Below are 19,084 nucleotides of genomic sequence, written 5' to 3'. Positions count from 1 at the left end.
CCAAGGTGGCACCAAACAGGCGATCCCCTTGAAAGGGGAGATTAACCAAAGCTTTTTTGGAAGCTTGATCCGCCGACCAGCATTTTAACCACAGCATACGCCTAAGGACCACCGCCGAGATCGATACGCACCCCAATAATGGAGCGGCGTCCAGGGCGGCGTCACAGACAAACTGTAGCCCTTGTACCATCTGTTCCAGCAAATCCGATACTGCCGGTGGGGAGACTGCTCCCCTCCAGATCCCGGCATAACAACTTGGTCCACTCTCTCAATGTTTGTGAAACCAGAGCAATGGTAAACACTGGCCTAAAGGCTGACCCTATTAGGGAAAATATAGAGCGGGATATAGATTCCGCCTTACGGTCCACCGGATCCCGAAAAGACGGAGCGTCCTCCACCGGGATAACAGTAGCTTTATTTAGTCTGGAAATCTGCGAATCCACCGACGGTGGTACCGTCCATTTATTAAGGAGGGATTCTTCAAACGGATAGCGTCTAGCAATCCGTTTGGAAATACCAGGGGTTCGTTTTGGACGGACCCATCTCCTGACTAGGCAGAAAAAAAACTGACATCCTGTAGCAGGGAGAGAGAGGATATGCCCTCTGGGACTGCCCTAAGGTGTGGCCAGAACGTTTTTCCTGCCTAGTGTCCTACTCCTGTAGGGGGCAGTATAACCCTACTGATATTAATCAAAGAGGACTGCGTCTGTCAATGAGCGACAGAGAAAATCCTTTTCTCGGAGGTTCACTGACAGACACAGCTTCGATTCTTCAGACCATAGGGCTTATGGTCTCCATCTCTAGCGTAGGACTAGGCGGAAACCTTTTTGGTTACGCCCCTGGGGCAGTCTCAGATAGGTTTACCATCACTTCCTGCGGTAGGACACCAGTTTGTAACAAGCAGTGTCAGAATAACAAATAACTCAACCCCAACAGAGGGGAGGGTGCTGTGTCTGTCAGTGAACCTCAGAGAAAAGGATTTTACAGTATGACAGAAATCCAGTCTTCTCTTTCGTTCTCTGACACAGCTTCAATTCTTCAGACCATTGGGATGCCCTGAAGCAGTGTCAATATGAGGGGTGGGAAAAGACACAGCAAACCTAGAATTCCCAACAAGGCTAAACATAGCCAACCAGGTACCAACAGGAGCTCAACTAGGAACAACTGGAGCTCACCACCAAGAAACATTTTTTACCCTCACGAAGCGGAAGCCTCCGCAACCGCAGCCTGCAACACTTTGTGACCAAACGCCGCATCCAAAGATGCAAGTACATCCATCTTATAAAATTTTGTGAATGTGTGTACAGACAACCACGTAGCCGCCTTGCACACCTGAACCACCGACGCCTGATGACGGAAGGCCAAGGAGGCATTAAGCTTCCTCGTAGAATGCGCTTTAATAGGGAAAGAAGGAACCTGACCCTTTACAGAGTAGGCCCACACCACCATCTGACTGATCCACTTGGAATGGTCGCAGCAGATGCGGCCTGACCCATCCGTAAGAACACACAAAGAATCAGATTTTGTATTCGGTTCAGTCACCGCCAGGTAAACCCGAATTGCCCTTACCACATCTAAAGAATGTAAGGCAATTGGCTTAGGATGTGTAGGCTTAGGACATAGGGACGGAGCACAATGTCTTCATTCAAATGAGAATTCTCTATATCTGTTTTTATATCTGATGTTTACATTCGTTTTTATAATTCTCCCCTCACACTGTGGGTTTAATAGCGCTGGTCCAGCATCTGTTATATACTTCTGAAAACCCGAGACAACCTTAGGAAGGAACGCCTGACAGGGTCGCAACACAACTTTGTCCCTATGAATCACCAAGTAAGGTGACTGACAAGATAACGCAGCCAACTCTGACACGACGTGCAGAAGTAATAGCCACTAAGAAAGCCACCTTCTGCGACAGAGTGAGCAGAGGAATTTCTCGAATATTTTCAAAAGGAGGCTTTTGAAGCACCGACAAAACCAAATTGAGATCCCACAGCGGTACCAGGGATCGCACCGGAGAAGCCAGATGGCGAACTCCCTGCACAAAAGTGTGAACAAAGGACAAAGTCGCCAACGGTCTTTGGAAAAAAAAAAGCCAAGGTGGAAATCTGGCCCTTGATGGTTCCCAGAGCCAAACGTTGATATACAATTTTAGAAACTGCAACAGGCAAGATACAGAAAAGGAGCGGGGAGAAACCCCCCGCGAATCACACCAAGTAATGTATGCCTTCCAAACTCTATGGTAAACCTTCCTGGAAGTAGGATTTCCTAGCCTTCAACAGTGTAGAAATCATCAACTCCAACAGCCCTCTGTCTTCCAGCACCTGGCTTTCAATAGCCAGGCCGGTAAAGCCAGCGACCGCAAAGCAGGATGGAAGATTGGTCCCTGGGACAGAAGCTCTTCCCTGAGAGGAAGCTTCCAAGGGATGTCTGCTACCAAACTTAACAGGCCTGCGTACCAAGACCAGCAAGGCCAGACTGGTGCCACCGGAATGACTGGAATTCCTTCTACCTCAATTGTGCGTAGCAGTCTCAACAGAAGTTGTATTGGAGGAAAGGAGTAAATCAGACAATACTGACCCCAAGAGGCCACCAGAGTGTCTGCGGCACCGGCCAGAGGATCTCGAGACCTTGACATGAATCTCTGCACCTTCCTGTTGAGATGGGAAGCCAGCAGGTCCACATTGGGGGTTTCCCACCGAAGACACAGTTGATGAAATACCTCCAGGTGAAGAGACCATTCTCCTGGATCCAACATCTGTCGACTGAGGTAGTCTGCTTGCCAATATTCTACCCCGGAATGTGCACAGTAGAGAGGGCCAGAACATATCCTTCTGCCCACCTCAAGATGTCGGCCACTTTCCAGGCCACCAAGTCACTTCTCGTGCCCCCTTGATAAATGATATATATGTCACAGCCGTATCATTGTCCGATTGTATCCGTACAGGGTGTCCCTCTAGACAATCCATCCATTGAGACTGACAAAGTCTGATCGCCTGAATTTCTAGGATGTTGATCGGCAACCTGGACACCTCCTGAGTTCAGACACCTTGGGCCAAACACACTCCCAAGACACCTCCCCATCCGGACAGACTGGTATCCATGGTGATTACAGTGCAAAACAGGGGGAAAAAAGATTTCCCCAGACATAGGGACGGGAAGCGAAGCCACCATAAGAGAGACTCTCTTGAACCCCGACTTAACAGGATCAGATTGTCCAATGACAGCAGATCCTTGTTCCATTTGATCAGAATCTCCCTTTGTAAGGGTCTGGTGTGAAACTGCGCAAACAGAACCGCCTCGAAGGTAGAGATAATCAGCCCCAGCACTTGCATACAAGTTCTGAGTGTTGATCGATGGTTGGAAAACAGTAGCCGAACAGCATCCTGTAGCTTTAGAAGTTTTGTCTGAGGAAGAAACACTCAGGCTGACGCTGAATCCAGTGTCAGACCCAAGTAGTCTAGCTTTGTGGACGGAGACAGTGCTGATTTCTGAAAATTCAGTGTTCACCCGAACTCCTGCAGGGTGCGCACCGTAACGTTCAAGATGGCTTCTAGAGCCGAGGAAGACTCTGCATGCAGAAGCAGATCATCCAGGTAACCTAGTACCGCAATTCCCTTCTGCTGTAACAAGGCCATCACTGGGGCCAAAACATTTGTTAACACCTGAGGAGCTGAGGCGAGACCAAAGGTTAATGCCCCAAACTAAAAATGCTCCTCGCCCACAGCAAAACGAAGAAAACACTGATGCCTGACATATATTGGTATATGAAGGTAAGCATCCTTGAGATCGATAGAAGCCAGCAGATCTCCTTAAAGAAGGAAAGCTACTACTGTGCGGATGGACTCCATCCGAAATTTCCGAAGCCTCACAAAGTGGTTCAAAGCCTTGCGATCCAAGATCGGACCAACCTTGCCTACCTTTCTGGGAACTGTAAACAGATTTGAATAAAAACCTTGGAAACCTAACTCCGGAACCAGCACAATAACTCCTTGCGCTAACAGGTCCTGCACTGCTCTGTAGCCACTCTGGAGACAGGTGTAAGTTGGAAGGAAAGAACCTTGCTGGGGGCAAGGACCGAAACTCGATCTTGTAACTGAACCAGTTCCTGGACCCATTTGTCCTGAATGAGCAAGGTCAACAAATCCGAAAAGAAACAAATACACCCCCCCCCCCCCCCGAGGCGGGTGAGGGCGCCCCTTCAGGCTAAGGAAGGCATGTCTGCGGAACCAGAAGTGCCCACTTTGGACTTACCATTCCAGTGTCTCTTGGAGCCTGCCGCAAATATACTGTAACCCTTGGATCAACTGATCCGCAAGCTCAGAAGGGTGTTGACTCCCCTCCTGATCCTGGCACTAAATCTTAGCCCATTCCATTAAGGTCTGGGATACCAAGGTGATGGCAAACACCGGTCTCAAAATGGAACCAGCCACGGTGAAGAGATACCGGACCAGAGTCTCAGCTCTTTGGTTCGTAGGATACTTAAAAGACAGGGAATCCTCCACCGGCAAAAGTGTGGCCTTATTTAGCCTGGAAACCTGAGAGTCCACCGTCGGTGGAACCATTCGCTTCTTCAGAAGAGACTCCTCAAAGGGATATCTCCTAGCAAAATGCTTAGATATTCCAACCATGCATTTCAGGGAACACCACTGACTAGTGACAATCGCATCAAAATAGGCAGGAAAGGGAAACGCCTTCGTCACCTTGGAAGATTTGCGGGTGCCAAACTGCACCTGTGTCGCCGACTCAGCCTTAGCTTAGTCCTCCAACTTTAGAGTTTCCCGGACTGACACAATTAGGGCCCCCACCATCGCTTTTTCATGCTCGGCTGCAGAGGACAACGACTCATCCTCACCATTGGAGCACTCAGCATGCACAGACGCACACCCAGTGGGCTGACTCTCATCCGCGGCGGCCAACTTAACCTCAGAATCTGAGGAAGCAGAGGATACAGGTGAAAGCGGGGGACACTTCTTGCCACGTTTCCTTTGCAGGGCCATATCTGCTTTGGCTACTAGCAACTGCAGGGCTGCCGTCATGGCCGCCAGGGCAGACTTAGACCCAGAGGGTGCCGCAGCTTCAAGGAGTGGATCGGGTGGTGAAAGTGCTCCATGACCATAAAGGGTTAATGGAACCATGCTGCTCAGCAAGAGAAAAAAAATTGAGGCTCCCCCCTGTGCACTGCTGGGGCACTACAAGAATCAGCGCACCCACGACTCTGTATACAGCAGAGGAAGGATAGATACCACCAGAGACTCACCACCCAAGCTGGAGTGCACCAAAACGATCAGCCACACTGCTGAAAAGAGGAAGAGGAAATGTTGACCTCACACTAGAGGGCCCTGCACTGCATCAGACTACAAGAAAATGGGCACCATTCAAACTATTGGGAAATCAAAAACATGGCCGCTGGGCTACACAAACACGGCCGCCAAAGTCGGGAATACAGAGACCATGGCAAAATGGCGGCACCATGCAGCACTGAAATGGACCCCAGGGAAAGAAACAGACCCCAGAAGGGGACCCCTCCTCAAGAACCCCTCCTTGCAGAACCAAGGTGCAGACAGCCCTTACAGGGGCGACAGCGGCATCACCCAGCACTCCTCTAGCCCAGTACCATGCAGCCCCCCTACCCAAAATCACCCATGCCCCCCAAAAGGGGGCCGGGGGGGGGGGGGGGAAAGTGGATAGATAAGGGCAAAAAAAATTAGGGGAGAACCCCAAGGAGAAAAGGGAAAGAGTGGGAAGGAAAAATACAGAAGGGGCCTACCACTCCCCCAGCAATTCCGCAGGAAAGGAGGGGGGACACTACTCACCATACCACGGTCACCAGGTGGGCGCCACTCCCAGCAGTCCAACACCATCTTGGAGTGTCCAACACCATCTTGGAGTGGGGATGATGTGGCCTGAGGTACGCTTTAACTCGTGACCGTGACCAGGGCTATGCGACCTTGCAAGGTATTACACTCGCTGGTCAGCCCCCGTCCAGTAGGGCTATGTCGCTGGAAACCTAGCGCAGAGATAATAGTTGGGTCCAGCTCGCAGGCAAGACTGGGAAGACCATAAGGATCTAGAATATCCAGTGTGTCGCCCTGTCTGGCTGTTGATTGAAGTTCACACAGAAACAGCCGGACTGGGTGACACACTGGATATTCTAGATCTTTATGGTTAGTTCCCACAGGAACAAAAATAATAAAGAAAAAGTAAAAAATATAATTTAGATAAGAAAAAATGCCAAGACCGCAGATCCCAGCAGAGAGCCAGGTCCTTACTCCTGACTAGGCAGCAAAAACTGGTGTCCTACAACAAGAAGTGATGGTATACCCTCTGGGACTGCCCCAGGGGCGTAACCTAAAAGAAAAAAAACACATGGGTGCACCGGCCTAGTGCATTATGCTCTAAAAAAAGGTTTATTCAAATAAAAGGTATAAAAATACTCAAACGAGTTCTTGTCAAAAGCATATCAAATAGGTACGTTGTCTTCAGCATCAAGATCAAGGCTGTATCGGCCCCTGAAGATGAAAAGGCTTACGCATTTCGAGGCTTAGCCTCTTCCTCAGAGCTTCAGTAGCATGTCTAAGCCTTTGCTTTAAATACTAGACAATGACCTAGTATCTAGTATTTAAAGCAAAGGCTTAGATATGCACTAAGGCTTTGAGGAAGAGGCTAAGCCTCGAAACGAATACGTTTTTCCAGCTTCAGGGAACGGTACAGTCTTTGATCTTGATGACAACGTACCCATTTCATATGCTTTTAACAAGAACTCGTTTGTGAGTATTTTTATACCTTTTATTTGAATAAACCTTTTTTTAGAGGATAATGCACAAAGCCGGTGCGCCCTTGTGTTTGTTTTTTTGTTTTCAGTGGTCTTAGACTACCCTGGTCTTGTAAGGGGCTGCAAAGCCGAAGTTATCCAGTGATGCAGTCAGAAGTTCTTAACAGCTGCATGACTGTGTCTAAGGTGGATAGATGGTCACACTACTCTGAGCGCAGGAGACAGGTGCTTTGCACCAAATTTTTGGTTTGTTGTGCAACCAAAAAGGTTTCCGCCTAGTCCTACTCCTAGAGATGGAGACATTAAGCCCAATGGTCTGAAGAATTGAAGCTCTGTCATTGAAAGAAAGAGAAATAAAGGTTTAAAGAAAAAACACCCCTTTAAGAGAGAACAGCCCCTCAAACAGCAGCCTGCAAAACTTTGCGGCCAAAAAAAGCATTCACAGATGCCAAAGTATCTTTGTGAAGGTATGCACTGATAACCAAGTGGCCGCCTCGCAAACTTGCGATATTGAAGATAGATGACGCAAGGCCCAAGAAGCACTCAGCGCCCGAGCAGAATGGGCCGTGACAGGGAAAGGTCGAATAGGCCTGAGTCACCATCTGTCTAATCCATCTGGAGATGGTAGGCGAAGAAGCAGCCAGCCCTTTTCTTGCTCCGTCCATAACCACAAAAAGCGAGTCTGACCTCTGAAAAGACTCAGTAGCTGCCAGGTACACCCGAATGAAACCTAGGCGGCTATGGACACAAGGAAGGCAACACAATGTCCTCATTCAAATAGAAGTCAGACAACTTTGGGCATGAATGGTGGACAGGGACGAAGAACCACTATGGACCACCAAATAGGGACTGCGACAGGATAATGCCGCCAATTCTGAGGTAATAGCCACCAAGAATGTCACCTTTCTGGAAAACCAAAGCGCTAAATTTAAATCCCACGGCGGCAAAAGAAACTTTACAGGTGGGGCCACATGTCGAACCCCCTAAATGAAGATACGAACTAAAGAGTGTGCGGCTAGGGGTCGCTGAAAGAAGACTGCTAAGGCAGACACCTGGCCCTTGATGGAACTTCTGATCAATGCTCTGTTGAAGTTTAAGATCCGAGCCACAAAAAAAGGATTGAGGATGAGCGCCAATCGACTCACAACAGGAAATGTACGCTTTCCACGTACAATGGTATATCTTGCTGGAGGATGACTTCCTAGCCTTCACCATAGTAGGGATCACTGATCCAGACAGACCTCTATACCTCCGTACCTGGCTTTCAATAGCTAAGCCATTAAAACCAGCAACTGTAAAGCAGGATGGTAGATCAGCCCTTGGGACAACTGGTCTTTTCTGAGAGGAAGCCCCCAGGGGACATTAACAACCCCCAGGATGATTGGAAGGTCCTTGCTCGATTGATAAGTGTGTCTACCACATATACACACACACTATAACTATATATATATATATATATATATATATATATATATATATATATATATATATATATATATGTACAGTGGGTACGGAAAGTATTCAGACCCCCTTAAATTTTTCACTCTTTGTTATATTGCAGCCATTTGCTAAAATCATTTAGGTTCATTCTTCTTCCTCATGAATGTACACATAGCACCCCATACTGACAGAAAAACACAGAATTGCTGACATTGTTGCAGATTTATTAAAAAAGAAAAACTGAAATATCACATGGTCCTAAGTATTCAGACCCTTTGCTGTGACACTCATATATTTAACTCAGGTGCTTTCCATTTCTTCTGATCATCCTTGAGATGGTTCTACACCTTCATTTGAGTCCAGCTGTGTTTGATTATACTGATTGGACTTGATTAGGAAAGCCACACACCTGTCTATATAAGACCTTCCAGATCACAATGCATGTCAGAGCAAATAATAATCATAAGGTCAAAGGAACTGCCTGAAGAGCTCAGAGACAGAATTGTGGCAAGGCACAGATCTGGCCAAGGTTACAAAAAGATTGCTGCTGCACTTAAGGTTCCTAAGAGCACAGTGGCCTCCATAATCCTCAAATGGAAGACGTTTGGGACGACCAGAACCCTTCCTAGAGCTGGCCGTCCGGCCAAACTGAGCTATCGGGGGAGAAGAGCCTTGGTGAGAGAGGTAAAGAAGAACCCAAAGATCACTGTGGCTGAGCTCCAGAGATGCAGTCAGGAGATGGGAGAAAGTTGTAGAAAGTCAACCATCGCTGCAGCCCTCCACCAGTCGGGGCTTTATGGCAGTGGCCCGACGGAAGCCTCTCCTCAGTGTAAGACACATGAAAGCCCGCATGGAGTTTGCTAAAAAACACCTGAAGGACTCCAAGATGGTGAGAAATAAGATTCTCTGGTCTGATGAGACCAAAATAGAACTTTTTGGCCTTAATTCTAAGCGGTATGTGTGGAGAAAACCAGGCACTGCTCATCACCTGTCCAATACAGTCCCAACAGTGAAGCATGGTGGTGGCAGCATCATGCTGTGGGGGTGTTTTTCAGCTGCAGGGACAGGACGACTGGTTGCAATCGAGGGAAAGATGAATGCGGCCAAGTACAGGGATATCCTGGACAAAAACCTTCTCCAGAGTGCTCTGGACCTCAGACTGGGCCGAAGGTTTACCTTCTAACAAGACAATGACCCGAAGCACACAGCTAAAATAACGAAGGAGTGGCTTCACAACAACTCCGTGACTGTTCTTGAATGGCCCAGCCAGAGCCCTGACTTAAACCCAATTGAGCATCTCTGGAGAGACCTAAAAATGGCTGTCCACCAATGTTTACCATTCAACCTGACAGAACTGGAGAGGATCTGCAAGGAGGAATGGCAGAGGATCCCCAAATCCAGGTGTGAAAGACTTGTTGCATCTTTCCCAAAAAGACTCCTGGCTGTATTAGATCAAAAGGGGGCTTCTACTAAATACTGAGCAAAGGGTCTGAATACTTCAGTTTTTCTTTTTTAATAAATCTGCAACAATTCTGTGTTTTTATGTCAGTATGGGGTGCTATGTGTACATTCATGAGGAAGAAGAATGAACTTAAATGATTTTAGCAAATGGCTGCAATATAACAAAGAGTGAAAAATTTAAGGGGGTCTGAATACTTTCCGTACCCACTATATATATATATATATATATATATATATATATATATATATATATAATGTGTGTGTGTATATATATATATATATACACACACACACACAGTACAGACCAAAAGTTTGGACACCTTCTCATTCAAAGAGTTTTCTTTATTTTTCGACCTTTTTCCACTTTTCAGGCTTCAAAGATAAAGATATAAAACTGTAATTTTTTTGTGAAGAAACAACAAGTGGGACACAATCATGAAGTGGAACAAAATTTATTGGATATTTCAAACTTTGTTCACAAGTAAAAACCTGAAAATATGGGCGTGCAAAATTATTCAGCCCCTTTAATTTCAGTGCAGCAAATTCTCTCCAGAAGTTCAGTGAGGATCTCTGAATGATCCAATGTTGACCTAAATGACTAATGATGATAAATAGAATCCACCTGTGTGTAATCAAGTCACCGTATAAATGCACCTGCACTGTGATAGTCTCAGAGGTCCGTTTAAATCGCAGAGAGCATCATGAAGATGAAGGAACACACCAGGCAGGTCCGAGATACTGTTGTGGAGAAGTTTAAAGCTGGATTTGGATACAAAAAGATTTACCAAGCTTTAAACCTCCCAAGAAGCACAGTGCAAGCGATAATATTGAAATGTAAGGCGTATCAGACCACTGCAAATCTACGAAGACCTGGCCATCCCTCTAAACTTTCAGCTCATACAAGGAGAAGACTGATCAGAGATGCAGCCAAGAGGCCCATGATCACTCTGGATTAACTGCAGAGATCTACAGCTGAGGTGGGAGACTCTGTCCTTAGGACAACAATCAGTCGTATACTGCACAAATCTGGCCTTTATGGAAGAGTGGCAAGAAGAAAGCCATTTCTTAAAGATATCCATAAAAAGTGTTGTTTAAAGTTTGCCACAAGCCACCTGGGAGACACACCAAATGTGTAAGAAGGTGCTCTGGTCAGATGAAACCAAAATCAAACTTTTTGGCAACAATGCAAAACGTTATGTTTGGCGTAAAAGCAACACAGCTCATCACCCTGAACACACCATCCCCACTGTCAAACATGGTGGTGGCAGCTTTAATGGTTTGGGCCTGCTTTTCTTCAGCAGGGACAGGGAAGATGGTTAAAATTGATGGGAAGATGGATGGAGCCAAATAAAGGACCATTGTGGAAGAAAACCTGATGGAGTCTGCAAAAGATCTGAGACTGGGACGGAGATTTGTCTTCCAACAAGACAATAATCCAAAACATAAAGCAAAATCTACAATGGTATGGTTCACAAATAAACATATCCAGGTGTTAGAATGGCCAAGTCAAAGTCCAGACCTGAATCCAATCGAGAATCTGTGGAAAGAACTAAAAAACTGCTGTTCACAAACACTCTCCGTCCAACCTCACTGAGCTCGAGCTGTTTTGCAAGGAGGAATGGGCAAAAATGTCAGTCTCTTGAAGTGCAAAACTGATAGAGACATACCCCAAGCGACTTACAGCTGTAATCGCAGCAAAAGGTGACGCTACAAAGTATTAACTTAAGGGGGCTGAATAATTTTGCACGCCCAATTTTTCAGTTTTTTATTTGTTAAAATTTTGAAATATCCAATAAATTTCCTTCCACTTCATGATTGTGTCCCACTTGTTGATGATTCTTCACAAAAAAATACAGTTTTATATCTTTATGTTTGAAGCCTGAAATGTGGAAAAAGGTTGAAAAGTTTAAGGGGGCCGAATACTATCGCAATGCACTATATATATATATATATATATATATATATATATATATATATATATATATATATATATATATATATATGTGTGTGTGTGTGTGTGTGTGTGTGTATACATACATACATACACATATATATATATATATATATATATATATATATATATATATATATATATATATATATATATAGATAGATATTGAAACCCATCTAAATGAGAATCAAAAAATATGGATTTTTGTAAGATCTTACCGTGAAATCCTTTTCTCTTAAGCTCATTGACAGACATAGTCCTCCTTGATTAATATCAACTCGGGTTAGACTGCCCTCTACAGGAGTAGGACTAGACAGGAAAGAAAACGTTCTGGCCACACCTTAGGGACAGTCCCAGAGGGTATATCCTCTCACTTCCTGCTACAGGATATCAGTTATGTCACAAAGCAGTGTCAGAGAATTTAACCCAACCCAACTCAAAAACAGAGGGGCGGGTACTACGTCTGTCAATGAGCTTAAGAGAAAAGGATTTTACGGTAAGATCTTACAAAAATCCATTTTTCACTGTCGCTCATTGACAGACGTAGTCCTCCTTGATTAATATCAACTCGGGACGTCCCAAAGCAGTGCCACAAATGAGGGGTGGGAAAATGGAAATCAAAATCCAATCTAGAAGGCCCAACCGGTGCCAACTAGAAGTTTTAAAGGCTCATCAAATCAAAAGATGAGACTCAACTGAAATTCCAACGGAACAAAACCCTTGAGGTAGACCACCGGTCTCCTCAAATTGCGGCCTGCAAAACCTTGCGGCCAAAAGAGGCATCTGACGATGCCATCACATCAACTTTATAAAATTTTGTAAAGGTATGCACCGACGACCAGGTAGCCGCCTTGCAAACCTGGACCACTGACGCCTGATGGCGGTAGGCCCAGGAAGTACTGAGCGCTCGAGTGGAGTGCGCCTTAACAGGGAACGGAGGATTCTGACCCTTAATAGAATAAGCCTGTACCACCGTCTGCCTAATCCATTTGGAGAAAGTCGCGGCAGATGCAGGCAACCCCTTTCTGGGGCCATCCGTGATCACAAAAAGTGAATCCGTCTTACGGAACGATTCCGTAGTCTTCAGGTATACCCTGATTGCCCGCACCAGATCCAAGGAATGCAGCGCACATTCCTGAGGATGACTGGGCTTAGGACACAAGGAAGGTAGCACAATATCTTCATTCAGATGAAAGTCTGAAACCACCTTAGGAAGAAAAGATGGCTTCGGATGAAGAACTACCTTATCCCTATGAATCCCCAGATATGGGGAATGACACGATAATGCAGCCAGTTCTGACACCCAGCGTGCAGAAGTGATAGCTACCAAGAAGGCCACCTTCTGAGATAATGTAAGCAAGGGAATCTCCCTGATATTTTCAAAGGGAGGTTTCTGAAGAACCGACAACACCAAATTAAGATCCCAGGATGGTAAGGGCGCGCGCACTGGCGGAGCCAAGTGCTGCACCCCCTGGATGAAATTCCGCACCAAGGAATGAGTAGCCAGAGGCTTCTGGAAGAAGATTGCTAACGCTGAAACCTGACCCCTGATAGTGCTCAAGGATAGTTTCTGCTCAACCCCCTTTTGCAGAAAAAACCAAGATTCGGGTCACCAAATAGGTACATGGGGGAAAACTCCAACGATTCACACCACGCAATATAAGCCTTCCATGTGCGATAATAGACTTTGCTGGAAGTCACTTTCCTTGCTTTAATTAGAGTAGGAATAACTGAAGCTGACAATCCTCTGTCCTTTAGTACCTGGGTCTCAATGGCCAGGCCGTTAAAGCCAGCGACTGTAAAGCACGATGGAAGATCGGTCCTTGAAACCGCAGATCCTCCCTGAGGGGAAGTCGCCAAGGAGCGTCAGCAACCAGCCTGACCAAGTAGGCGTACCAGGCCCGACTAGGCCAGTCCGGAGCTACCAGGATAACTGGAATTCCCTCCACCTCTATCCTGCGAAGAAGTTTCGGCAGCAACTTGAGGGGAGGGAAGGCATACAGTAGCTGATACTGCCCCCACGGGGCGACCAGCGCGTCTGCGGCGTCCGCTAGAGGATCGCGGGAGCGGGCTACAAACCTCCGCACCTTCCTGTTGAGCCGAGATGCCAACAGATCCACATCCGGGGTGCCCCAACGAAGGCAAGGAGCGTCCGCGACTAGTCTGCCCAAGTAGGCGTACCCGGCTTGACTTGAAGATCTCACAGGAACACTGGAGAAGAAAAGCTGCCTAAAAAAGTATTTCTAAAAAATCTTGCCAGGACCAAAGATCCCAGCAAGGAACTTAGGTCCTTACTCCTAACTAGACAGAAAAAAACTGATATCTTGTAGCAGGAAGTGAGAGGATATACCCTCTGGGACTGCCCCTAAGGTGTGGCCAGAACGTTTTCTTTCCTGTCTAGTCCTACTCCTGTAGAGGGCAGTATAACCCGAGTTGATATTAATCAAGGAGGACTACGTCTGTCAATGAGCGACAGAGAAAAATGTGCTCAGTAGCCAAGAGTAAAAAATAAATCTCAGGTGTCACCCGTGCGATGTCCGCCATCACCAAATAGCAGAAATGCGAACTCCCCAGAATTAATTGCTGTCTAGATTATAGCTGGTGAGATATTTCCTCTCGGATAGTCACTGTCCGCTGGATGTGATGGATCTTCCACAATGTTAAGATGAGGCCCTCAGGGATGTCTCAGCTAACGAACCGATGTAAATCATCAAGCACAAAAGAAAATGCTCATAGTGTAGTATTTAATAATTTAAAAATAAAACAAGATAAAAAAATGTGACTCATAACAGGTCACCAGATCATCAAACAAACACTGGCGGAAGGATAAGAACTAGGTCCAGTATAGTCCAAAAGAATCTAGTAGCGAACGTAACAAATCTGGTGCCGCCACACTATTCACAGTATGATAACTGGACTTCAGGCATATCATCAAGCTCAACGGCCCTTTTGCGCCATGCGCATAGTGACTCCTGACGAAGCTTGCCGATACTGGACCTTATTCTTATCCTACTGCCGATGTTTCAGTTTGATGATCTTGCGACCTGTTAATAGTAGTCACATTTTTATCTTGTTTTATTTTTGTTGTTTTTATTTTAATAAATACTACACTATGAGCATTTTCTTTTGTGCTTGATTTACCTCGGTTGGTTGGCTGAGGGCCTCATCTTAACATTGTGGGAGATCCATCACATCCATCAGACAGTGACTATCCGAGAGGAAATATCTCACCAGCTGAGGGTGTAATTGCTGTCCTATAATCTAGACAACAATTAATTCTGGTGAGTTCGCATTTCTGCTATTTGGTGAAGACGAACATTGCAAGGGTGACACCTGAGATTTATTTTCTGCACTTGGCTAAGGAGCACATTTTTTTCGCTTCTCACATGGATGGATTTCAATGGACACATTTTTTGATTCAGTTTTTTTATATTTGTAATTGTATTTTTGTCACATATACAATACATAGCAACTGAACACTTTATTTACATCACATCGTTTATTGCTATGGACACTTTATTCAGGATTATGGACACCTTATATTATATATGATCATCACTGTGTCATTTATAGCGCTGCAATATTTTTTAACATAATTTGCTTGTATTGCTCATGATTGTATGTACTTCTATTGTTCAATTTCACCTATAGATAACCTACAGCCTCTCAGAATTAACCTGATAGACTGACAAAATGTTCTCCTGCTCTTGTACAAGGATGGTCATTTCATTTTTTTTTTTTTTTTGCCAAAATACTTGGTTATGGTTAACTTATAAAGAGAGTTTACACCGTTTACAGATACTACATATAATAAACCAATCCTAAACAAATCTAAATGTGCACTACCTACCCGAGGAAATTGCATATATGTGTTTCAGTTCAAACAATACAATAAGAAACACTTGACGCTTTATACACCTGAATGCATTAGTCCATGCAGTTCCATCATCTCTCCAGTAAACAAGCAATGACATAAGTTGACAGTATTAGGTTGCAGCACTTACTCTACGTTCTGCAGTTCCTCCACCAACTGCGTCTTCTGATCAGGGGCCATCCTGGCAAACACTGTACCATGTAACACCATCTAGGACAACAAAAAATAAATGAGAAAAACAGTACATACATTTGATTACAATCTCTGAATATTACATGTGCCACACCTTTGGAAGAAGGTCCTGAAAGTGTTCCAGAATTACTGAAAAGGATTTCCCATTCATTGCAAAATGGTAATCAACCGTCAGATTCTCATCCAGGCTGTCATTCACTGCTTTCATAGGAATAGCCTGAGGATAAAAGTGAGAAAAACCCTAAAATAATCACAACAGCAATCAATTTTTAACAAATGCTTATTGTTTGCATGCCACATGCATGGAGTATAATTATATCTAACTAGTGGATATAAAACATTTCTTATTAGCAACACACATTCATAAATAACAGCAAAGTCAGGTACACTACAAAACGACTGCAGTCAACACTGTCAGCTGCATTCTATTACAAAAAACAAAAACGCAGTTCCGTTCTGATTAATATTCCTTATGAGGCTGCAAAAAGCGTATAAGTGCAAAATGTATTTTGTTTTCTTGTTCATTGAGGGAATGGTAAATGTAAAATGTTAATGATCTAAGGCTGCTTGTGTCCATCTTTTCCACTTGTACATAAAAATGATAAATTACCTTCGTTATTGATGCTTGGCAATGAAAATGAACATTTTCTGATTGGGTGTCAACTCAGGTCTACACCCAAATAAATAGCACATAAATAGCTAACTCAGTTATAAAACAAGTAATTTATGAATAAGGATCTACAATCTTGTAAAAAAGTATGACTGGGACCATAAAATCAAAGAAAATAACACTACAAATTGGGAAAGACAGAGATAGGAAAGAGAGAGAAGAGAGACCGTGTTAAACAGTATATGAAACAACAAAAAACCCAGAAAGACAGGTAGAGCACAAACAAATAAAGTGTAACCTAAACAATGACCATGTTAGACTTTGTGAAAGATTAAGGCGCTTAATTAAAAAGCGGTGATATGTGTTGATTCCGGAGTCCATTTTCAGAATTGAGAGAAATTCTGAGACTAGCTGAGCAGGTAGCCATTTCCAGCCACTTGAAATCAACATGTCTGTTATGTATTATAGAATGGACCCAGATATCTAATGAAATCAAGACTTCGGAGACCCTGGTAATTGCCAAACGTAATAACCTGAAAAGACCTGCTCCCTATAGACATGTTGTCATCACAGGGACTCAGATTGTTTTTGTGCCCCAACTTCACAGTAAGACAATTATCTCCATTCCAAAACTATGTTATTTTAACCTCTGTCCTTTCATTCTAATAGTATACGAAAGACCCTAGATCCCCCTCCCCCCTCCCCAAATGGTTGCTGTGCGCTTACTCTCTCTGATAACCCTACTCTGCTTTATGCTCTCTTATAATGCTATTTTTTTCTAACGCCAAAAATAACCTAAGAGGACATGATTGTCATAACTTTTTCTTCCCTTCCCTACACCCTTTGCCTCAATTGCATTTTTCTCCTCCCTGAATCCACCCTTGATGCAGATAAGAAATGGCGACTAATCTTAACCACTTTTATTTTTACACGTTTTAAAGCTATGCCCCTAGATGGAAAAAGGCTCAAAAGAAAATATACACAGAAAACTAGACTGGGTGAACAGAAGACATAGTGATTGAATGTAAAACATATAGAGTAAGCTCAAAACACAACGGTGCATGAAATACTCTGCTTGTATTGGTAAAGTCCAGGCAGGGGCAAGGGCTAAAGTGACCATATTGGGAGACTGAAGGATCATAAGAGACTTATGCTGTGCAGCAATACCGTTTCTCCAGGACTTGTTCTGTCCTTCTAAAGATAGATCAATTTTTTTTTTCCTTCTGAATTAATCATTTTTTCGATTATGGGTGATTTTGTGAATTCGATCATTTCTTCTACACAGGTGAAAATGTAAATTCCTGTCAATTAACTAGAGTTTAGGACTCACCTCTGAGTTAATTGCATTTAAATTGCTCCTTGGCATGGTGTCTGCATAGTGCCAGTTAATTGTGGCAGCCTGGCCATCCTTTGGAGGTAGTGCTTCTGCTACAATAACTTTATCATGAGGTAGAATCATTCCACAGTCCCGGGCAACAGAAATTGCAGTTAACATGTTGTCTCCTGTAAAAGAGGTCAGTACAAGTAGCGCATAAATACACTGGTGAGCAGTCATTAAATTGAAATTCCACCTTATGCCCTTTTATTTCAAAAAACATCTTCACTATGTAATTCATAGGTTGCTAGTGATTGTAAAGTTATATTTTTTTTTATTAAAATAATAAACATCTTATATTGACCTGTTCTGTGCAATGGTATTGCATGAAGTGGCTCCTAACTTCCTCTTCTGGGGTCCCTGGCTGGCACTCTCAGCACCTCCTCCCTTCCAAGTGGGTCTATAATAAGCCACTTGTTATGGGGCACTCATGTGGGGTCAATTCCGAGCCAGGCTGTGTGAGTCTATTAACAAAGAGTGTGGCTTGGCCCCACCTCCTCCACACAGGATTTGCTGCCTGAATATCTGTGCGGAGAGAGAGCACAGCACTAATGCTCTCAGGCACAGAGCTGGGTCAAGATAGAACTTGGGTAAATCATTTAGGCAGAGAAAAGCTGAGCATGGAGGTGTTTTTATTTATTTTTTTACTTTTAATGCAGAGTATGCACGAAGGTAAAAATAAAAAAAATAAAAAGCTTGTTTCCATGTTTCCTGTCACTATTTCCTTTACCAAGTGCTTCACTGGCTCTACACACTGTTTGAACTGCATGTAGCTTCAAGCTTGGGGGAGGGTTATGGCAGGGGACAAGAAGGTTCCCATATTACAAACAACCATTGGAAATTATAGTGCTACGTGTACTACTAAAAAACATATGCAAAACACTAGAGCAAAATGTTATAACGCATTCAAGTGTTCACCAATTCCAAAAGTCTGCCAAGCAAAATAGAAGAGTTGGAAGCTTTCTGCATGAAGAGAACTGGGATTTAATGGGTTTTGCTGAATCTAGGTATCATTCTTCACATGACCGGGCTATTCAATTTTCTGACTTGCTCTCTTTCGGAGACAGGGTAAAAAGGAAACGCCCAAAGGGGAGGGCGAAAAGCGTTGACGCAATTTCCGGTTTCACGATCACCGCTACCTCACTTCCGGTTGTGGTGGAACGCACGCCGGGACCAAGGAACCACCCCGAGCGCACACCGTGGCCAGGAAGCCATACAAGGATCCATATCCATATATTTTAAAGCCTGATTTTATTCAACTAAATGTAAATGCAATTCTATGTTTAATACCAATAAATATAATTAACGGAATTACACTATTGTAAGCCTTTTCCCCTTTTCTATATGAATGCATACCGGGGTATTATACCTGTTGGAATAAGTATGTACCAGACCTCCATGAATTT

General features: G+C 44.3%; 1 protein-coding gene across 2 annotated transcripts in view; it reads right to left on the bottom strand.

Annotated features, from left to right (window-relative positions):
* The window catches only part of ATP13A3 (ATPase 13A3), a 449,747-nt gene that overhangs the window by 82,257 nt on the left and 348,406 nt on the right, over positions 1–19,084 (bottom strand). For both annotated transcript variants that reach the window (XM_082249624.1, XM_082249623.1), the window contains exons 21-23: positions 17,634–17,806; positions 15,788–15,910; positions 15,632–15,711 (exon numbers count right to left, since the gene is read on the bottom strand). In XM_082249624.1, coding sequence (XP_082105750.1) covers positions 15,632–15,711; positions 15,788–15,910; positions 17,634–17,806 — 376 coding nt within the window. The remainder of the gene's footprint in view (positions 1–15,631; positions 15,712–15,787; positions 15,911–17,633; positions 17,807–19,084) is intronic.

The sequence above is a fragment of the Pelophylax lessonae genome, assembly GCF_965119305.1.
Source record: "Pelophylax lessonae genome assembly, chromosome: 3".
Classification (NCBI taxonomy): Eukaryota; Metazoa; Chordata; class Amphibia; order Anura; family Ranidae; genus Pelophylax; species Pelophylax lessonae.
This window is presented reverse-complemented; position numbering and strand designations above follow the sequence as displayed.